At 53.6% G+C, this 20806-nt stretch overlaps 1 protein-coding gene across 1 annotated transcript in view; it reads right to left on the bottom strand.

The window, feature by feature from the left end:
• Positions 1 to 930: 930 nt before the first annotated feature.
• DOC2B (double C2 domain beta) overlaps positions 931 to 20806 on the bottom strand; it is a 30814-nt gene continuing 10938 nt past the window's right edge. The window contains exons 2-9 of the mRNA XM_018076810.2: positions 20391 to 20470; positions 14734 to 14808; positions 11540 to 11649; positions 4473 to 4599; positions 4168 to 4325; positions 2207 to 2288; positions 1913 to 2009; positions 931 to 1287 (exon numbers count right to left, since the gene is read on the bottom strand). Of these exons, the coding sequence (XP_017932299.1) occupies positions 1151 to 1287; positions 1913 to 2009; positions 2207 to 2288; positions 4168 to 4325; positions 4473 to 4599; positions 11540 to 11649; positions 14734 to 14808; positions 20391 to 20470 (866 nt within the window). The 3' untranslated portion in view covers positions 931 to 1150. The remainder of the gene's footprint in view (positions 1288 to 1912; positions 2010 to 2206; positions 2289 to 4167; positions 4326 to 4472; positions 4600 to 11539; positions 11650 to 14733; positions 14809 to 20390; positions 20471 to 20806) is intronic.

Below are 20806 nucleotides of genomic sequence, written 5' to 3'. Positions count from 1 at the left end.
GATTATTATTATTATTATAATAATATTATTATATTATTACTGTGCCATACACAGAAGTTTGGTTTGGATGCTGTTTGAGGCAGAAAAAGGGCCAACCTGATAGCTGTGCCAGAGCCAAGCATCTCCACAAACAACATTCCAGCTCAGCCCCGAGGCTCTGCATCTTCACTGGGTTTTATTTAATGGCACGAATTGGAAAAGGATGAATAAGGGAGAAATGAGAGAAAAAATGTAGCCTGAAAACTGGCTTTGCTGGAAAAATAGCTGTGCTGCTGCGTGGCTCTGGGCGGGAAGGCGTGGTTTCATCAGGAGAGTGGTGGCTGCGGATCCTGGGAAGCAGGAACAGCCAGGGGCTTCACTGAGCCTTTTTTTTTTTGCCTCCCAAACGTGAAGCTGCCCGATCCCAAGAGGAAAACCGTGGTCTGCACAGCTGTGCCGACTTCACATGAGTTATCGGAGAGGACGAGCACAACACTCCTGGAAGAAAAGCAAACGCTCTTTCCAGGTTACCAGGGACACAATCATTCCAACAGAGGAGATCTAAATGCGTAAAAGACTGTTTAGGCCCAAACCACAGAGACTTGACAAACCACCAGGGATATGGCACAGTTTTGCCTTGAGGAAAAACAGTTCCAGGTTTGAAGTGACGCCTTTTGCCGATGCTGGACACACGGACGCAGACGGACGCATTCATTGTTGCCACTTGAATTGCAAGGCAGCGAGAAGGTAACTCAGTACAGCCAGGATTGGGAGAGGAGCCAGACTGCAGAGCATGCAGGCGTGAGGTGTCCACGCGTGTGTGTGTGTGTGTGTGTGCACACGTGTGTGCGTGTGCACATATGTGTGTGTGCACATATGTGTGTGTGCACATATGTGTGTGTGCACATATGTGTGTGTGCACGTGCATGCCCGTGGGCAGGGCCATGAGTGTGTCAGGGTGCAGGGAGGCAGTTTTGGGACGGGCTGGGCGGAGCAAAGCGCCGCCGCCTTCTCCCCTTGGCAGGGGTTTCCCCGCAGCCAGGCCGTGCCGGGGGGTGTCCCGCTCTCCCGGCTGCCCCGGTGCCGTGATCCCCCGCATCCGAAGCCGTAAAGGAGAGAAGTCCAAAGGCTGTGGCGGAGCTGTGGCCGCCCGGGAGCGGCCCCGTGGAGCTCAGTCGCTGAGGACGGCGCCCGGCAGCTCGTTCGTTAGCGTGTGCCAGCGCTCGATCTTCTTGTCCTTGTTCTTCAGGCAGTCGAACCAGTGCTTCAGCCGCTCGCCTTTGGCATTAATTCCTAACACCACTCCACCTTGGGAGAGAGACAGAGACGGGGAGAGGTGAGGCGGGAACGTCAGCCCTGCGAGGGATGCCGAGGGATGCCCAGGGGATGCTGGAGGATGCAGGATGGAGCCAGGGCATGCACCATCCTCACAGCATCCAGTGCCACGACCTGATGTGACACACAGGCAATTGTAGCCCATCTTTCCCTCCCCCCTCATGGCTGGGAGCTGGGGCCTGTCCCAGGCAGCTTGTTCCTGTGCCAAGGGCTCACTGCAGTCGCAGCAGCTGTCAGAGATACCGGGCACTTGTTAGTGATAAATCACAGAGACTAGGAGCAAAATCACAACAAGCCCAGATACCCAACAGAGATAAATGAAACCTCCCTGTTAAACCTGGTTTTTTGTTCAGAGGAAAAGATCTGAAAACAGAAGGGGAGAGGGAGATGCATCTTCTCCCTGCTTGGGTGCTCCTTACACGGGGGATGTCCGTGTGGGAGAAGAGGCTCAGGTGCAGGAGAGGGATAAAAGTAGAACCAAAACCCAGCAAGAATGAATGTGGGGATGGAGAAGTGCAGAAGAGCAGCAGATGAAAAAGTAAGAGGCACAGATAGTGAAGATAAATAAAAAAGAGACCTTCTGGAGTGCCCCACTCACCTATGAAATCGTTTGACTTGCCGATATCATAGTCCCACACGGTGACTTCCAAGGTCTTTTTTGCCAGGTCGCCGTGCTTTATCTCATAGCAAAACTCCTGTGGGGGAGCAGAGACAGCTCAGGATGAAACAGGAGCTGGGGCTGCCCATCCTCCTCCTTGGGCTGCTGCCCTTTGCCACCCACAGGGAACCCAACCCCGATCCCCCACATAGTTACTAAGGTGTCGTTTTTATCTTTTAAGTCTGAACACTGAGAAAAGCCCCTCGTTGAGAACCACAACCACCCCAAACCCACCTCATTGAACTCAGGGTTCAGTGTTTTCTTCTTCACCGCCGTCTTGTGCTTTGATTTCTTGTCCTCATCTGGTTTCAAGTATCTGCAACGAGATTGAAGCAGCCCCATCACACGTGGGTGCTGAGGAGGGCAGGATGGGACCAGATCCCAGTGGAGGCAGGATGAGGTGGGCAACTGAGTCCCGTGAACCCGTGGCTCTCCTTCCCCTGTCTTCCCCTGCTAAAATGTTGGGAATGCTGGGAGGAGGCAGCATTTCCTGACCTTAGCACAAGCAAGTTGCTGGCTGCAGAGAGCACTGATTATCCCATCTCCAGTCCCTAGGGGACACTGGCACTGCACACACGCTCCCAGCTCCCAAAACCAATCACTCCCAGCCCAGTCCCAGTCCAGACCTGGGACTCTGCTACCAGTCTGCTCATCTTGAGTCTCTCCAGGAGACAGGAAGCACATGCAGTGTGGAAAAGGGAGCAGGAGTGAATGTGGCAACTGCAGCTTTAGGCACCACTGTTCCCTGTGGATATTCTGCAGCAGAGCAGCAGGGCTGGAGAGCAAACAAGATTAAAGTGTCATCAGAGAGAGCACCTGAAATCTGGGCCAGAGCAGAGTCAATCCATTGTCGTTTTGTGCTGGTGCCGTGCCTTTAAATATCAGTTCTGCTTCCTTGTTACACTTTCCAGATCTTGCTCATAATTAAAAAATTAGGGCTTGTACTGAGAAGCATCACTTCTCTATCTGCTCTGATTCCAGCCCTGCTGATACAGTCTCCTGTGGATGGCACCTAAAACAAGTTGGGTTCAACAATGGGAATTGTGTTGCTCTTGGGCATTTAAAAAAGCAAGAGGGGATTTTTATACAAACACCTCCACCCCTAAAGAACAATTAAATAGGAAGGTCAAAGTGTCCTGCTGATAAATTCCATTACTGGTCTCCCAGGCGTGGTTTATCCCAGTAGTTCTGCCTTAAATGCTGTCCCTGAAAGTGCCCAAGTTTGCGTGAGTGCTGTGGGAACAGGGATGTGGGATGGGCACAGGGAGGGCTGCTGGTCCTTCCATTCCATGGCCACCCTTTCTTTGCAGAGAGTGAATGTGAAAAATACCATTCCCCCCCAAAAAAACCAGCAGCAATCCAGGGCCTCACACCAGCCTGGGTCTGCATCAGCAAACCATCACCTCCCTCAGCATCTCTGGAAAGCCCCTGGGTGACACCAACTTCCCCAAATCACTTGGGTGAGGCTGAGTCAGCAGCCCATTACAGTCATTTGAATGACTGTACTTCATATCGCTGATGTTTTTCAAAAGGAAGGTGCTCCCAGTCATTTACATCGGGAAGTGTCAGCGGGACCTGTGAACGTGCCCTCAGCTCTGTTAACAGGGCCCTGGAGCCACCGGAGCCGTGGGTTGCCATTAAAGTGCTGTCTGACCTAATTACGCACACGTTGTAATTAGAGCTTTTCCCAAGTGCAGGGTGGTGGCTGGGAGCTGGGCTCTAGAGAGCTGGGCTGGGAATCTCCTCTCCCTTGGGACCTGGGGAAGTGGGTGATTACCTGCCCATCCCCTGGGGCTAGAGGAGGGGGATGCCTGTGCCCTAACCCATCAGCAAAACCCGACTGTACCTGTCTGCTTTGGGCCACTAACTCTGTCCCCAGGGCCACATCCCTGCTGCAGACCGTCTCCCAGGGTAGAGCTGAGCCTGGCAGTGAGTACCACAGCAGGGACAGCAGGATGCCCCGGCACAGGGCGGGCACAGCCACGCACCACCAGGCAGCTCCCACACCCACCTTACCTGGGAGCTCTGCAAAACGACTGCCAGGGAACAACAACGCTCCGGGCAAACACCAGCTGCTGCTGTGGCGCCCTCATTTGCATCTCCTAATGAGATCTATTAATTTCCACTCCGGGGAGAGGCGGGAGGGGACAGCACAGCTCGTGGCCGTGCCTCACCTGGCGCGGGGCAGGACTCACGTTTTGACGTAGGGGTCGGAGTAGCCGTTGGCGTCCATGGCAGCCAGGTGGGCACAGCGGATGATGCCCACCAGGAGCGCCTGCTTCTGAGAGCTGTACTTGAGGGAGATGAGGATCCGGCCACGCTCCTCCAGCGACTTGTCCTCTGTTTTATCTATCTGCAGGAGGGAATGCACCCAGTCTGGGAGCTGTTCCGCGGCCGGACACCCACCTCCCCAGCGTGAGGGGTGCTCCCACAGTCCCACATGCAAGCTGCTACACACACAGTCCCACGGTGGGGACGTGGCTTTGAACCTGCCACTCACCGGCAGCTGCTTCTCCAGGCAGATGTTGAAGTTTTTGGTCTGGTTGGGCTTCAGTTTCTTCAGCGGGATCCGCGTCTCCCCAATGAACTCGTTGTGGCGGAACTTGTCCTCGTCACAGACCGAGATCCTGCAACGGGCATGGGGTGAGTGGGGATGCTGGGGAGAGGGGAGGTGATGGCACGAGGGAACGGGCTGCCCCATTGTACTGCAGGTCCCCTCAGAGAGGGGACAACCCAGGTCACTGTTCCCCAGCCCACTGACTGGGCACCTCCTCCTCAGGCAGCTGGAGAGCATTCAAGTGCTGCCACAGCCTGGCCGGGGCAGCTCCTGGTGTGAGTCGGTGTCTAACGCAGGTCCCAGCCCAGGCACTGCTGGAAAAGCAACCTCAAACATCCTAGTGGCTCTTCCACTAAAACAAAGTCATCAGTGACTAAAGTAAAACTACTGAGCTGCCACCAGCCCAGCTGCATTTTGCCTGGCCATGGAGAGTCTTCCTCAAACCACCCTCAGACTGTGCAGCCGGGAGAGGTGTTGCTCCCACAGAGCTCCTTCCCTCCCACCCGAGGGGCTCAGGCACTGCTCAGAGTGTGGCAGCTCTCAGGGTGACCCTGGCTGCCAGCTTGGGGCACAGGGTGGATCTGCCACCTCCTCTCCCACCATGCAGACGAGCACATGAAGGATTTACAGCCCCAGCACGTGGAAAGCACCACACCTGAGCCTGGAGCAGCTCTCCCAGCCCCGCTGGGGTCCTGGGATGCAGCTGAGGGCAGTGACAGTGGAGCTGAGCCAAGGCTGTTTTCCGTGAGAAAGCTATAAATGCCTTTCCCTGAGCTGGCAGCTAATGAGTCATTCCTCTGCTGCTTCCCAGCCCGCTCTGGGCGTGAGGAGAGACGAGGAAGAGCAAAGTAAGTGCTTGCAGGGAGGCTCTGCTTGCTGCTCCTGAAATCCCAGAGGGGCCAGGAGGGTGGTGGCTGCCTTGAGGGACCAGCTGTTCCCCAGCAGTGCTGTCTGGACACGGTGACAGGGAATGCCATCCCATCCCCCTCCAGAGGGAGCATCCAGCATCCCGCATCCTCATTGGAGCCACGCAGGGAGCGGCTGGGCTCCCTGCCCATAAAGGAAAGACATTTCCCTTCTCTTACATTCTTTGCTTTCTCCTTCTTTAAAAAAATATTCCTACAGTGTCTTCCCATCCTTTTGCTACCTGCCTTTCTTCTCTTTCACCCACTCCTGTTGGTGTCCATTTCCCACGGGTGGCACCTCTGCCTCCAGGGATGGCACGGGAAGGGGGAAAAAGTAATTAAAGATAAATAGTGTGCTGTGATCCCACCTGAGAGTAACTAATTGCACCCTACACCTCTAGTCTGCTCAGTGCCTGGATGGCTTACCCGTGGATGGGTTGTCTACAGATGGTTTATGCATGGATGGTTTGTCCATGGGTGGTTTATCTGTGGATAGTTTAGTGGCTTATCTACAGGCAGTCTGACCACCCTCATGCTCACAAGTGAATAAAAAGGATGCAAGGAAGCCATGGGATGGCTCAGTGGCATGGCACAAAGATCAGGGAGCAGCAGAGGAAAGGGATTTGGGAAAAAAAAAACAATGGAAGCGGGAAGACATGGAATGCTGCTCTCCAGAAAACTGTAGCTGGATGCAGCGTTACTATAGATACCCACGAAAAAAACACCCCACTGCAACAGTAAAACCCTCAAAGAGGATCTCAAATGCAGGCACAATATTCCCTATTTCCTTCCCTCCTTTTGCTTTTCTTTTAAAGAACAAAACTGAAAAAGAAGCAGCAGCAGCAGCTTTGGAGACAACACTTGCCAGGCGTGTGTCCATCTGGGCAAAGCTGGGGAGGGAAAGGGAGGGCAGGGATGTGAAGGCTGGGCTGGAGAGAAGGGGACAGGAGGGAACAGGGGGGGACAGGAGGGGACATGGCCTCACAGGGAGCTGACAGCCTTGGGAATGTTTGTACACCTGGCAATCGTGGAGCAGTGCTGGCTCCCGGGCACTCAGGAAGACAGGATTTGGGATGGTTTGCCCTCCTAAACATGTGAGTAACAAGATCTTGTCCTGACAATGTCTAGGTACACCCCAGAAGCACAACAAGATCCTGCTTGCTGTGAAGCCCCAGGCACATCCAGGATGGGCAGAAAACCAGGAAGGAAACGCATGGAAAACTTCCCTGGTGGTGGCAGGGAGGGCATCTCCAGTGTCACACTGGGAGAGGCCCCAGAGCTCCACCAAGTCTCATTTCACTGCCCACAGGGACATGGGAAGCCCCTGTGTTTATGCAGAGCCGTGTCCCCTGGGAAGTAGTTTCTGGCACATCTGCAAGACCTGGGAAGTGCTGCTGCCCCAAGCAGGACGACAGAGCCAGAGACACCACCAGCTTTCTCCCAGCCCTGTTTTCCCTCTGGTATCTCCAGCCACCTCTCAGGTGGGTCTGTACCTTTTGTGCCCATCGGTGTGTGATGCCCAGAGGGGTTCAGTCGGGGTCTCATGCCAGCCCTCCCAGTGCCACAGGCTCAGTCCCCAACCCCAAACCCTCTGCCTGGCTGCGGTTTATCCCCACTGGGATGGTATTTTTAGCTCGGGCAGGCTGGCAGTGCCCCGGCCCATCGGTGAAGGCAGGAGCAGTGAGTCAGATGAGCAGGCAGCTCCAGCCCCAGCCCTCCCTTTGGAAAATGGCATAATGCAATTACACCAGCTTGAATTTTATTACGAGAAATCGATGTGATGGAATTTTTATGCCCTGGGTTAGAAAATCAGCTCCCTGACAAACAGCACGAGACGCCTCCAGCAGCCTCGTTCACCTGCCATCCGGAGCTTGTAACTCGAGCACCACCCATCCCTCGTCTCTCCCCGTGAATCCCAATCCCTCCAGCTCAGCGTTTGGTCTGATATCTTCACTGTGGGGTCCTGATCTTTAAGTTAAGGGCTGTGAAAACCACCTTGGAAGAAAACTAAGCAGCAAATGAACAACCACTGCTCATTAAACTTATTCTGCCTCCTACTCAGCCCGGGCTCCTGGGTTACAGCCCTGACTCACTGCGCAGCTCCAGCAGCCCTGCTCCGCTGACTCACGGCTTCTGCTCTCACACACGTTCCTCCGGCCTCCTTCCCAGTGTGGAAAGGGGAAATGGGGGTCAACAAAGACCCTTTTCCACAACACACACACACACAATAGGCAGCAGAGCCTGAGGATGCATCCTCCATGCCCAAGATCCCTTTTGGTCCCTATAGCAACTTGGCTCTCAACGAGGAGCGAACGTGCAGGTGATGCCGGCTTGGCTTAAGGACAGGCAACACCAGGCAAGGAGGGAAAACAGCAAAAGTCTGCACCTGGGAACTGTCCAGCTGTCCGAAAAACAGAAGGAGGATTCGGTTCTGGGCTCCATCACAAAAAGCCTCAAAGTGTGAGCACAGAAACCACAGAGAAGTGAGATACAATTACAAGGGCACCTGCAGTTCTGAGCAAACCCCATTCACCACTTCCAGAGTAAAGCAATTCAGGACCCCAAACCTCCAAGTGTCTTCACTACGCCTATTAGTCCTGATCAAATACTATTTTCTGAATAATATATTTAATGAGTCATGATGTTTGTCAAACACATGATTAAACAAAGAATTCCTGGCATTTGTGGGCTAGCTGAGTATCATATGAATAATGCATCACTTCGCCAATACATCTGGATATGAATAATTGTATCCAATATCTGGCCAGCTCTGATATTTATTATGAATACAATTTATTTATTGCATATTACATGCATTATTTAAATGTAGGTGATTATATTCTGCCTATTCCAATTTCCCCTGCAGCATTTCTCTGCCTCCCCCTGACACGCACCTTGGCTTCCCACCACTGGACAGAGCTTCCAAACTGCTGCCACACGGTCATGCTTGGAGCCCAGATGAGAGTGGGGACTGTGGGGTGAGATTTTCCCTCTCAGTGCTGCCAGGGAACCTGCCCCTCAGCCCATCCATCTGTGCACTCAGAGTCCAGCACCTTCCACACGGCTGTGAACTTGCTTTCTCCCAGGCTGGTGGGTGGTTTCATCCCTGTTAAGCCTTGGGCTAGACTCAGGGATATTTAATTCAATGAATGGATGAGACCTTTTGAGATCCTCCCACCTGCTGTGCTTCACGAAATCCAAAGTATCTGGTGTTATTTGAGGGGGTTGATTCATTAACAAAATCCCTGCTTGCCAGCGCAATCAGCTGGGCTGCCTTCACCTCTCCTTTGCCTGGGGGGGGGCCCTGCTTGGGGAAGTGAACCCTGGTAGCTCCTGGGGTCTGTCACTGCAAAGCCACTTGACCAGTTTGGACAATGGGTACAGCCGGGGGGCTCAGGAAAGAGGGGATCCATCGCCCAGCTCTCCAGGATGTCCCTGCTCCGGCTGCTCCAACAAATGCCACTCGTCCCCTTGAAGAGAGCTGCAGGCTCTGGTAGAGTGCCCCACTCCAGCACCACCCCACCAATCCATGCTGGACACGTCCCTTCCAGGAGCCCGGGTGGGCAGGAAAGATTTCTGGGTGCTTTTCCAGCTCTCCAGGCAGCGGGGAGGCGAAGGCTGGCGGCAGCTTTGATCTCCACCGTTATTTTCACATTAAAGAGACTCTGCAATCGAGTTCCCTGCCCCTCCCTGGATCTCAGCACCAGGGAGGCTCCCGGGGAACGGTCACCGCCCAGACCGAGGGGAGCATCACTCATGCTCTTTCAAGTACCACCAGCTGCCTGGCAGGAGCCTCGACTGATTAGCACAGGGAAAACCAGCGTCTTCCCCGCTTTGAAGTTGGCTTTTCCTGATGGAGAAGGAGATATTTTGATGAGATGATGGATGGGCGAAGCAAAGCACCAAAGAAAGGACAACGGGAGATGCTTCCTGTGGGAAGTGGCACTGGGAGAGTGAGGGGCCATTGCCACTGGTGTCGTGGAGGAGAGAAGAGAAACAGCTCAAGCCACAACGAAATACTCAAAGACTGTCAGTTTGGATATCAGGAAGAAATTCTTCCCTGTGAGGGTGGTGAGGCCCTGGCACAGGTTGCCCAGACAAGCTGTGGCTGCCCCATCCCTGGAAGTGTCCAAAGCCAGGTTGGATGGGGCTTGGAGCAACCTGGGATAGTGGAAGGTGGAATGAGATGAGCTTTAAAGTCCCTTCCAGTGCAAAACATTCTGAGATTCTGTAATTCAGCTGATATCTAAATGAGGAGGTTCAAGTTCTCAGCATCCTTCTACTCAAAGAACCATCCAGGTGTTTGAAGAGAAGCAAATCCAAGCAAGACATTAAAATAAAAGACTGGGTGTTTTTTTACCTTGTGTCTGGTGTGCAAGAAGTCTCATCTCATCTAAAACTGACTCAGGATAAATAAAATCTCCTCTGCCAATATCTTCAACTGCGAAGATGGATAAAAGAGAAAAGGGGGCTGGGGAATTGTTCTTAAGAAAAATGAAGAGCTCTTGAATTTTAGGCTCTGGGTTCCCCACACAAGATAAGAGATGAGGCCATGGTGCTCAGAAGTTTTGTTTTAGCAGAAGAATTCTTTGGGCCATAGGTTTCCCTCAGCTCCCTGGAAAGGAGCCTTTGGAGCTACCTTGGGTTAATTTGCCATTAACCAACCTAGTCAGGAATCCCCCTGTGAAGCTCCACAGCACCCAGGCTGGCAGGCAGGAATGGGATGTGCTAACACTGGATTCCTATGGGGAAGAGGGCAAATCCAGCTCTGCACATGTTTCTGCACATCCCCCCAGCCACTGGATACCTCACACCTCCCTGCTGCTTCCAGGATCACAGCCCTTTCCCAGGGAGAAGCAGCTCCCAGGGCCCTGAAAAGGTGGGGGTCGAGTCCTCCTGCTCCCCGTTGCCTTCCAGCAAACAACTCAGCCGAGCGTCTCCCTACAAACTGATTTCCACGCTTGAGGAGGCTGAAAACTTCAAAGCCTGGAGTGAAAAAATACCCACCAATAATAATAACAAACCAGAGGCTTTCCAGCCCCATCAGCCTGCAGCACTTCCAGCATGACTAATGTTTTCCAAGTGAAATAATAATCCATGGCACTGAATTTCCCATCTCTATGCACATCGCAGACAACAGGTGGGCTCTGCTCCGGTTCACCTCTGAGCAGGACCTTTAATAAGGCAGCTTTGTGCTCCTGTCATGGGGAAAATCACAAACTCCCAGGGCACCTGCAAATGAGGAGGGTGGGATTCCAGCCACGGAGCTGGCAAAGCCCTGAGTCCTTGGAGCAGGAGGCAAAATCCTCCTTTGTTTGACAGCAGATCTTACAGCAAATCCTGCAGCGCAGTCCCAGATCAGCGCAGTGATGGAGCAGCTGAGGATGCCCAGCACCCCCCCTGAGCAGGATCTGTCCTCAGGATCTGGGTCACTCCCTGCCCTCACCCAGGCGGGACAGAGGCCAAGACATAAAAATCTTTGCATTCACAGGCATCTGCTCCCTGCAGAGCATCACTTCCAACCTCACCCCATCCCACCACCCCGCCCCTGCCCACCTCCAGCCCCACACAACCTCTCCAAGCCCCTGGGAGATGCTGAATGCACAGAGACTGAACCAAACCAACAGAATATAAATCACAGAATAAATACAAACACTCTTTGTTTAGTTTGACAATAATTCACAGATGCCTCCAGCTTTCTTCCAAAAAGCTCAGCCTCGAAAGGGCCCTAGAACTTCCCTGGGGAGATTTTCTCAGCAAGACAAGACCACAAAGCCTTAACATGTGCCCGTAAGAGCTGGGCACAAAGAGGTTAAACCCAAACCCCACCACCTCCTCTGCAGGCAGGAGCCAGCCAGTGAGTTATGAAGTTAATGACAAAGCAGGAACATGCCCCTCACTGGTTATTCCAGCCCAAGCTGCCTGTAAATCACGCGTCGGTCACCGAGGGGGTGACGGATTGTGCAGAGCACACACACAGGCTTTGGCTTTGGTGGGTGAGAACTCTGCTTGGCTCTGCCATGAGCAGCACCAGGACTCTCCTGTGGGGCAGGGCTGTGTCCCCCCAGCACTGGGCTCAGCACCCCCTCACCCCCCGGGCCCTACCGCAGGGTCTTGCGGATCATGTCCTCGTCGGTGATGCCGTAGTAGGTGAGTGTCTCGTTCCAGGTGGGGTTCAAAGTGTTGCGCAGCGTTTTGGTTCTCAGCTTATTCGCCTGGAAGAGCAGAGGAGGTTGTGGTCAGTGGGAATCAGCCCCAGGAGGTCATTTGGGTGGGGAGTGGGGAGAAAAGGAAGCCCAGTTTGGAGATGAAGGGGCAATGGGTGCTGGTGCCCTTCTGCCCGAGCACTGTAACCTGGCCAGTCCTCCATGGGGTAGCCCAAGTCCACCCTGACTGCAGCAATAACCAGAGGGGCAGAGACACAGCAACTCGCTGATTTGCCAAGCAATCCAACCCCACATCCCACATCCTGGAAACAGCCAGCAAAATGGGAACCTTGGCAGAGCACGGAGCGGGGACGCGGATTTCATTTATGCAGTAGAAGAAAGCGAGAGAGAGGGGAAAGAAAAAAAGCCTTTTCAGGTTCATTAAAAAATACCAATTTGCTGTTCTGGCTGTTTGTTTGCATTCCCACTCCCAGCACAGCTCCCAATCCTGCCTGACTCAAAATAACTTCCTTGATACGCGTTTTGTCAGCACCAGCAACTCCTTCCAGCGCTGCAGCTCTGCAGAGTGGGAGGACAGGGACAGCAGGGCTTGTGTTCCTGGCATTGGTGGGGCATCCTGGCACACACCCACTCCCCAGCCCTGGGGACATTAATCTTCTTATTCCCTGAGATCCCTGTTTCTGTTGGGGCAGGGGGAGAGCAGGAGCAAAGGTCTGAGGCTGCAGATGGGGCTTCCTCACCAGCCCCCAGCCTGGCACAGCCTGGCAGAGCAGCAATTTTCCTTCTAATTAGGTGTCAGACAGCTCAATCCCTGCCTCAGCTGCTGCTGGGCATAAGGAACTCTCAGGACATCAACACCTCATCTCGTGGGTCTTTATGGGAAGCTGCTACATTCCCCACCTGGGGTTCACCAGCCCTGAGCTGAATGTGAGCGGGATGCAAAGCCGGGGGTGAAGAAGGAAATTCCTTCTTGCAGCATGAGGGGGGTCACTTTGTTGTCATGTCCTTCCCAAACCAAAAGCATCCCAACCACACAACCCCTTCCAGATCAGCTGGAGGTGGCCACCAGTTGGAGCTGCCAGTGCAGCAGAACTACTGAGGGATGGCTCACTCCCAGTGTGTTGTGCAAAGCAGCTGCTTGCTCTGGGTTTGATCCCTCAGAGATGGAGAACACCTCTGGAGTTTGTGCTGTGCTCTCACTTGCATTTCCAAAGCCATTTCTGACTCTGAAATCAACCCATGCCCTGTCCAGAGCTGTGGAGCTGCAAAACACCCAACCAGGTTAGGAAGAGGATACCCCTGGAGCAAGGCAGGATGCTCCATGAGCTGAGTGGGATGCAGGGGCAGGGTCTCAATTAGGAGCAGCATTTAAAGCCCTGCAATGCCAATGGCTTTTCTATCACTTAGGTAGGAGCTGGTTTGCAGGAGGAGAAGCTGCCAGCCTGGCTGTGCACGGGCACCAGCCTTGCTGAGTCCATCCCCACGTGCCCAACGACAGAGTGATGCAAACTGAAGGGGACTGCAGGCAGGTGCTCTCATTTATGGCCTCCTGTCACCTTTGATTTAATACCTTGCTTGCCTTAAATCTTTCCTGACTTTGTAAAGTTGCTTCAATTGAGGCACTTTATTGTACCAGGTTCCATCTCACATCTATTTTACCTCATTTCTCGGTGATATCGTGGCCACCATGCCAGGCTCCAGCCCAAGCAGCAGGATACGTATCAGACAGGGACTCTAAAGCCTGCTGAAGGGTGACAAGGACAGCAGGGCACCCACTGCCTGCTCAGACCTGTGGGTAACACATCCTGGGGCTGGGGCTCTGGGGGTCAGCAGGGAAAGTGGGTTTAGCCACAGGGGTGACATGATGGGCATCACCCAGCAGCTAACGCTGCCCTGGGCAAGGGACATGAATTAGATCAGAGGAGCTGAGCTCTGGGAATGCCTTTTTCTCCCATCTGGAATGACTCAGTAGTCAGTAACCAGCTCACGTGGAGGGTTTAACAGGGAATGAATTCCAGCTCTGCATGAGGAATGAATTCCAGCCCTGCTTCCCACAGCTCTGCCACAGGTGGCTGAGAGCCCAAGACTGGGACGGGAACACCCGAGGAACTCAGGGACAGTCCTGCTGCTGGAACACCTGTACAGGAACATCCAGCCCAGGACACACCCGTGATCCCCCCAGACCTGCTCTCCTCTCCCAGGGCAGATCCGGACAGTGCTGTTTGGAATGTGGGGGCAAGGAGAGGGTCCCCCCACGGCCGCTCCAGGCTTGTGGAGTCTGCAGCACCTGCACTACCCTCAGCTCAGCGCTCCCCTCCTACCTCTCCACTCTCCACCACCTCCAGCAGAAATGCTAATCAATGCATTTGCAAAACATGGAAATGACAGATAATATCGCTGATGAAAGCGCTCCCGGCTCTCCTAATTCCAGTGGAACTCGAAATGTGGTTAAAAACTCCCTCTACCGCCCTGAACATTATGAATTAATTCAACTGAACCGTAACAAGTAAATATACCTCCCCAAAAAAGGTCTTTCCTTTTGTGTAGAATAGGAGTGCAATTAATATTCATAACACACACGTTTAGCATTTAAATTCCACATCCCCATCAGTTACACCAAGCTCTCACTACACATCAATATCTTTAATTACTCTTCTCTCCAGCAAGCGCTGAACCTAAGGAGATGGAAATATTTCCCTTATGATTTATACTCTGTTTTATTATGATCTGAGGGGTTTAAAATGTAAAAGAAACAGGACAAAAAAAAAATAAAAATTAAAAGGGTCTGGTTTGTTTATAGCTTCAGATTGCTTCACTCAGTGCTTCCCAGGGGCTCCTGGAGAGCAGCATTTGCATCCCCTGCTCCCAAGATGAGGAGTCAGGGATGGCACCTGACTCCCAGGCAGTGGTTTCCCAGAAAGGTATTTTCTACTCCATGAGGATGGATTTAGCCCCAGTTCTTACCTCCTGCTCTCTCTAAGGACTTTTTACTCAAGAGATGGGCAGGAGGCTCGAGGCCTGGCTGCAGCAGCCCCTGGGTGAGGAGCTTCTCCCTGGGGAACCTCCTGGGTCTAATTTCCAAGGAAAAGGCACAGCCCCAGGAAGAGAAGGAGAAGTGAAAACGTGTCTCACCTTACTGGCTCCGGGAAGCAAGTGCAACTTGACGTATGGATCAGCCAACCCATTATGGTCCATCGGCTTCAGGCCCTGGAGAGGGAACAGCAAAAAGCAGGAGTCAGGATAACAGCAGGATGCTGGGCAGGAAGGGTGGCTTCACTGAGCCCATCCACCAATGCCTGTTTCCCTGGGATATGGCTGGTCCAGGGAGTAATTGCATTTCCTCAGGATTGGGGATGGAGGGGAGCGTGGCTGCTGCAGGATCCAGGCCGGGCAGCAAATCCACACATGCTCAGCATTCCAACGCCATCTGTGGAGCCAAGGAGGGGCTGTGGGAAGTGGGAAGCTCCTCACCTGCACTTGGCATTGGCCACCAGGCACTGCTCTGCTCTCCCAGCAGCCTGACTCTGCCATCCTCATCACAATTAATTTGGGGGTTAAGCAAATCAGCACAGTGACTTCTGAGGTTTGAAATTACAGGGTTTTGTCATTTAATAATTGCTTATGAGCAAACACACACCTCTGCTGTTGTGGTGCTACTTCTAAGCGCTCCCAGAGGGTGTGATAGCACCTACCTACTCTGTGTTATTAAGGCACAGCTGAAGGAAGAACTGCTTCAGGCCAGTGGGAGGCTGGTGCCAGCTGAATGCTGTGGTGTTTGCAAGGAAATCTGGGGGCACCAGAGCACAGACACAAGGAAATACTCGCTGCAGCCATTCCTGATGGATTTTACACAACACCCTCACAGCTCTTAAAGGATGACGTGGATCACGTCTGTTATAGCAATGCTCTGGAGCTGATCCTGCTTTGGGAAGAGGGAGGACACAAGCTGTGCCTCTGTGCCTCTTCTAAACAACCTGAAAATTATCCAAGGGCGATGCACAAACCCAGCCCAAAGCCATAACTGCACAGACTGCATGGAAACAGACTCCACAGGGCAAGGAAGCAACTCAGGAGCATGAAAAATGGAGCCTAATTTTCACAAGTCCTAAGCAGAAATGAGAATGGCTCCATCGTGGAAGTCCTTGGATTGTTTCCAGCCTGGCTGTGGGATCCCTGCAGGAGTTATTGCTGGGCTGGCTGAAGGCAATTCTGTGCCTGGATCAGAGGAGGGTTTCTCTGCAGAAGTATCCATCCAACCCTGACTCCTAACTGGGCATGGAGATCAGGCTGGGTGAAGCTAAAGACTTTTCACACCCTTTCTGTGATAAGGAGAGTACTCACTGTCTGGATAATGAGTCTGTGCAGCTGCCAGGGATCCACCTGGCAGGAAAGCATTTGTATGGACTGCTGCTGGAATGGCTGTGTGCAGTGGAAATCTAATCATTAAGGCCTGGATTTGGGCAAATCAATGAGGGAAATCGCTTCCATATTTCACATGTATGGAAGAACTCACCCAGCCTAACCCACAGAGCCACAGCAGCTTCTTGTGATGCCCTGTTCCACCCCCCTCCCCGAGCTGCATAACCTGGCCAAAGGTGCAGGATGTTCCTGACCTTGGGAATGTCTCTGATTTGGAGCAAAGCTTCTGCTTCAGAGACAAGGGCTCTGCTTCAGAGACAGGCAAGCTGCCCTGGGGCAAGGGAGGCCAAATGGTGCTCAGGAAAGAGGATTTTGCTTCTAAAGCAGAGCCAAAAGGATAAAAATACCAGCAGCGAATGGAGGTGAAATGTCCCTGCTTTAACTGCAGCCTGTGGGTGATGTCCCTGCCCCAGCAGATACTGGGAGGAAGATGGTGGTATTGGCTGTGGCTCCATGGGCAGACAGGGCAGGAATGGGCTGGATTGTCCCCAGACTCCAGAAGGGATCACCTACACAGTCCACTCAGAGAGACCCAGGCTCTCTCCAGCCTCCCCAGTCAGAGGTGCCCACCTGCCCAGTGCTGCACAGCAAATGAAATCAGAAACAAGCAAGCAGATTCCCATGAAAATGGATAGAGAAAGACAGGCAGCTCTGTAATTCACCCATCAATTCAGCTCAATTAAATTACCTTCTGAAGAGGCTATTAAAGGCTTTTTTAATAGATGTGCTATGGAAGATGGAGTGACAGGAGCCTGGAAAATAGCTCCTAATGTCACGTCTACCTCCCTCCCATGTCACTTGATACGTGTGTAGCACACAGCTGAATTTAACAGGGCTCTGCCCTGCAAAGCTGCTCCCGTGGGAGCTCATCCCTCCCACAGGGACAACCCACAGGGTGATCAGTACCTGTGTGGAGGGATTGCCAACCTAAAGCTGCTCCGAGAGAGCTGAGAGGCAGAGAAGAGCAACAAGGCTCATATATGGAAGCAGAGCTTCCCCCTGGATCCATCCAGGGCACCTCCCTGGCTCCAGCCAATCCTGCTGCTGGGACTGATTTATGGTGCTGTGCATCGTGGCACAGGCAACGGAGAGGAGACTGAGTTTCATCTTTTCCCTTCCTCTGCCCAACCCCAAAATCTCTGCTGCAATCCTACGGAGACCTCCAGCTCCCTGCATCCCAGCCTCTGCCAGCTGCTCTCCGTGCCAGCGACATTTAGCTAATCAATAGGATTTAATTACAAGTTGGGCTAATCGGGCTGCCGATTAACGCCACGCTGGAGGCACGCAGCAATCACAGGAGATGGATTCATTCCATCATTCACCCCACAACGAGCTGCCTACCCGCTGAGCAGGATCCCTGCTGCCCAAAAACCAGCCTGGGTACCTCCCAGGCCAAGGCATCCCATCCCGAAACGGGGCAAACTGTGCATCCCCCCCCCCAGCAGCCCAGAGGAGACACACAGCTTCAGGAATTTCCCTGCAGTGATAAATATTTATGACTCAATCCATAAGTAATGCTCAGTGCATTACTGCTGAGACCTCCAGCACTTGTTTCTGTTGGGAGGGAGGGAGCTTCCAAATGCTCGGCAGGGTGGAAACTCCCGGGTGTTTTCTGGCCAGCGGCGCAGGGAGAGCAGCCCAAGGATGCTCCCACGGGCAGCAGCTGCCTGGCATGGCCCACCTGGGGCCAGGAGCTCCTTCACCACTGCCATACACCCCCTTGAGGCTTATCCTGGGCATCTGCCTCCTGAAAGCAGGAGACCAATGAAGCTACAGGGTAGCACAGCCCATCGTGTCTGTGCTGCCACACACCTTTACAGATCCCATAGGTCCTATGATTCTGTGATCCCCTTATAGCAGGTTATCCTCTTGCTCCATGGAGCAGGTTGGGCTTTGTAGGACTGAGCAGCCTGGGTGCCTGCACATTCACTGAACCCTTCTCCACCCCATTTTCTAAGAAGAGGTGATGCCCAGAGCATCCCAGCCCTTTCCCACACATGACAGTACAGATCAGCACAACCCCAGGGGAGTACACAGGGTCTGCGCAGGGCAGGAGGTGAGTGGGGAGAGCCCTCCTGCCAGCTGGGCTCATGGCTGTTCCCACAGTCCAGGAGTGAGCCCCCATAATGCCCTGATTTATTCTCCTATTGATCCCAGCTGAGCTGCAAAGTGTCTGAGTTCAGCCGTGCCTGAAGTGTGACAGGCAGAGTATGGCAGGGCTACTGCCAGCACTGAGAGCCATTAGTGTGAGGTGGCCACACTGCCTGATCCTACCTGATCCCACCTTATCCTACCTGATCCTGTGCCCCTGCCACCACAGGGTCCAGAGGGTGGCACAGAGGCTGCCTGGAAACTGCCAGCATCTCACAGATCCTGCTGTGAACCTACACCAAGAAACATCTCAGATGTCCCCAGGCACAGCACCAGGGTAAATTCCCACATGGAGTGACTATCCCAGCCTCGTGCAAAGTACAGCAGCTGATGGTTGCAGAGCAGGAAATTGGTGGTGGAGCACAACAGGTTGGATTGAACCTGCTGCCGGTGCCTCCAAGAGCCTGCTCCCCTCTCCCTGCTCCCCAGGAACCGATAACGGGACTCGTGAGGGACATCAGCAGACAGAAAAGTGCTGGAGACTAAAATAAATGGAGAGAAGCAAAGAGATATAAAGGGAGAGAGAGGGGTTGTTTGGGGTTATCGGAGAGAAAGAAAAACATGTCTCACATGGCTGAAATAGTCCAGGTTTTAAGGGCTGCTGGCAGCAGCTGAGGCTCCAGGAGCTGCAGGAGTTGGATATATCCTGAGGGCACCTTCCCCAGAGGGCCGAGACAGGTACCCAGGACACCCAGCCCAGGTGCAAGGGCAGTGCACGTCCCAGCACTGCTGGGGCTCGTGTGTGCAGCCCTGGCACTCGCCCATCTCCTCCTCTACAGCACTACTTGTAACATCTACACAGCCGGCGCCGGCTCCCACCGACGGCAGCCGGGGCCTGGCCCTTACCTTTCTGTAGTCAAGTTTTGGCAGCTTTCCCCAGGCGAGAGATGAAATGAGAGCGAGCAGATGGCAATGTAAATAAAAGAGAAAAATGGGAGAATGAGAGCAGAATGGAAATGAACAGGACTCGAGTGCTTGAATGTCAGGGTGGCGAGGAGGGCTCTGCCCACCCCGTGGCCAGGGGAGGTGCAGGGGTACCCCCAGTCCTGTGGGGTGGAATCAGCCACCACTATTCCTGACAGAGCCAGGTGGGCACGGCAGGGCTCTCCTTTGCCAGCCCTGCCCTTGCTCTCGCTGATGTGAAATCTATCACTTGCCACTCACAGGTCTCCTTCCTCCCACTCCAAACACAATTAGAAATCTCCTCCTTGGCACCGCTCCCGAGTGCGCCAAGGGAAGCCTGACCCAGAGGCTGCTGGAGAATTCACAGGCAACAGGGAGGGAAACAAACCCCACCGTCTGCCCCAGCCCTGCCCTGGCAGTCCTGCCCAGGAGCTGTGGGTGCTGCACTTGCCCCCAGCCAGGAGCAGCTCTAGAGCTGCCAGGGCAGATGTTTCTGTGCTCATCCCCAAAGCCAAGCTTTGGTGCTGGAGTCTTGGAGAACCCTGGGTGGGGACGTGCATTCTCAGTGCCCAGCACAGCAGGTGCCAGGGTGGGGGCTGCAAACATGCATCCTATGAAGGCAAATAGCATGGCCTGATCATCTGGGGCTCAGGTCACAGCCCGTTCTCCTGACTGCTGTAAAAACCCTCCACACCTTCCCAAGATCTGCAGGGATTTAGGTCTTCTCCTCCCAGCTCACCACTGCCATGGTGACCTGGTACCCTCACTGCTCTGGTCCTCATGCTGGGTGAAGCAGAGAGGAACCCAGCAGCACCCACGGGCCTGGAGGCAGAATCAGGACCTCAGTTATCTCTTTCTGCTCCAAAATGTGCAAAAAGCCCCTAATTGCTTCAATCAGGCAGACGGCAAAGGCGCTGAGGCACAGCACTTTGTGGCCGTGATTAGCAGCATTTAAAAGAGCCATTTATAAACTGACAGCCGGTCACAGCCGTCAAGTAAATAACAACATCGGGAGGGGCTGCTCTAAAAAGCATCAATAGCTGCAACGATCTCGTCAAAGGGGAAGAGCAGCCGTCTCTGTACTGCTGGAAACGCCCTGAAAGGCAGGGCTGGAGTGGAAGGAGAGGGCAGAGGCACTGGGTGTTGGGATAGAAGTGGAGCTGGCAAAGGAATAGCTGCTTCACAGACACCGCCACATTTGCAGCTTTTGGCACTTTTGGCACAGCTGCAGCACCTGGGTGGCCCCATAAGGCAGGACAAAGTTTCCCACCTCCAGGCAAAGTCAGTCCTCCCTGTTCCCACGCCCTGAGCCATACCTTGGCTTTATTGATGGTGCAGTGGAGAGCGTTGTTCTCTTGATCGTAGAGCAAGCTGAAATCCAGCGTCCCCAGCGTGGCTGCGAAGGAGAGAAGATTCTGTTAGCCTGTGTGGCCCAGCCAACGCTGCCTTTTCTCCCTCTGAGCGCAAAAGGAGTGCATGAAGATGCTACAGAAATGGCTGCAAACATTATAAAACATAAGCATCCTCATGTGAGCCCTTGTTTCCAGCTGGTGGCCATCCCCATGTTGGTTGGTGGGGCTGGCACAGTCCTGGGAGAGGACTGAGTGGGATCAATGGATGCAGCTCGCCCAGCTTTGCCTCTGGGGGCTTTCACGTGGGTCACCCCCCAATCCCACAGCAGCCCCATTGCAGGCAGCAGCTTCCTGTCCCTCAGGAGCTGAAAGCTCTTCTC

The sequence above is a fragment of the Manacus vitellinus genome, unplaced genomic scaffold (assembly GCF_001715985.3).
Source record: "Manacus vitellinus isolate BGI_N305 unplaced genomic scaffold, ASM171598v3 scaffold_32_pilon, whole genome shotgun sequence".
NCBI lineage: Eukaryota > Metazoa > Chordata > Aves > Passeriformes > Pipridae > Manacus > Manacus vitellinus.
Note: the sequence above shows the minus strand (reverse complement) of the source record. Positions and strands in the feature narration are given on the sequence as shown.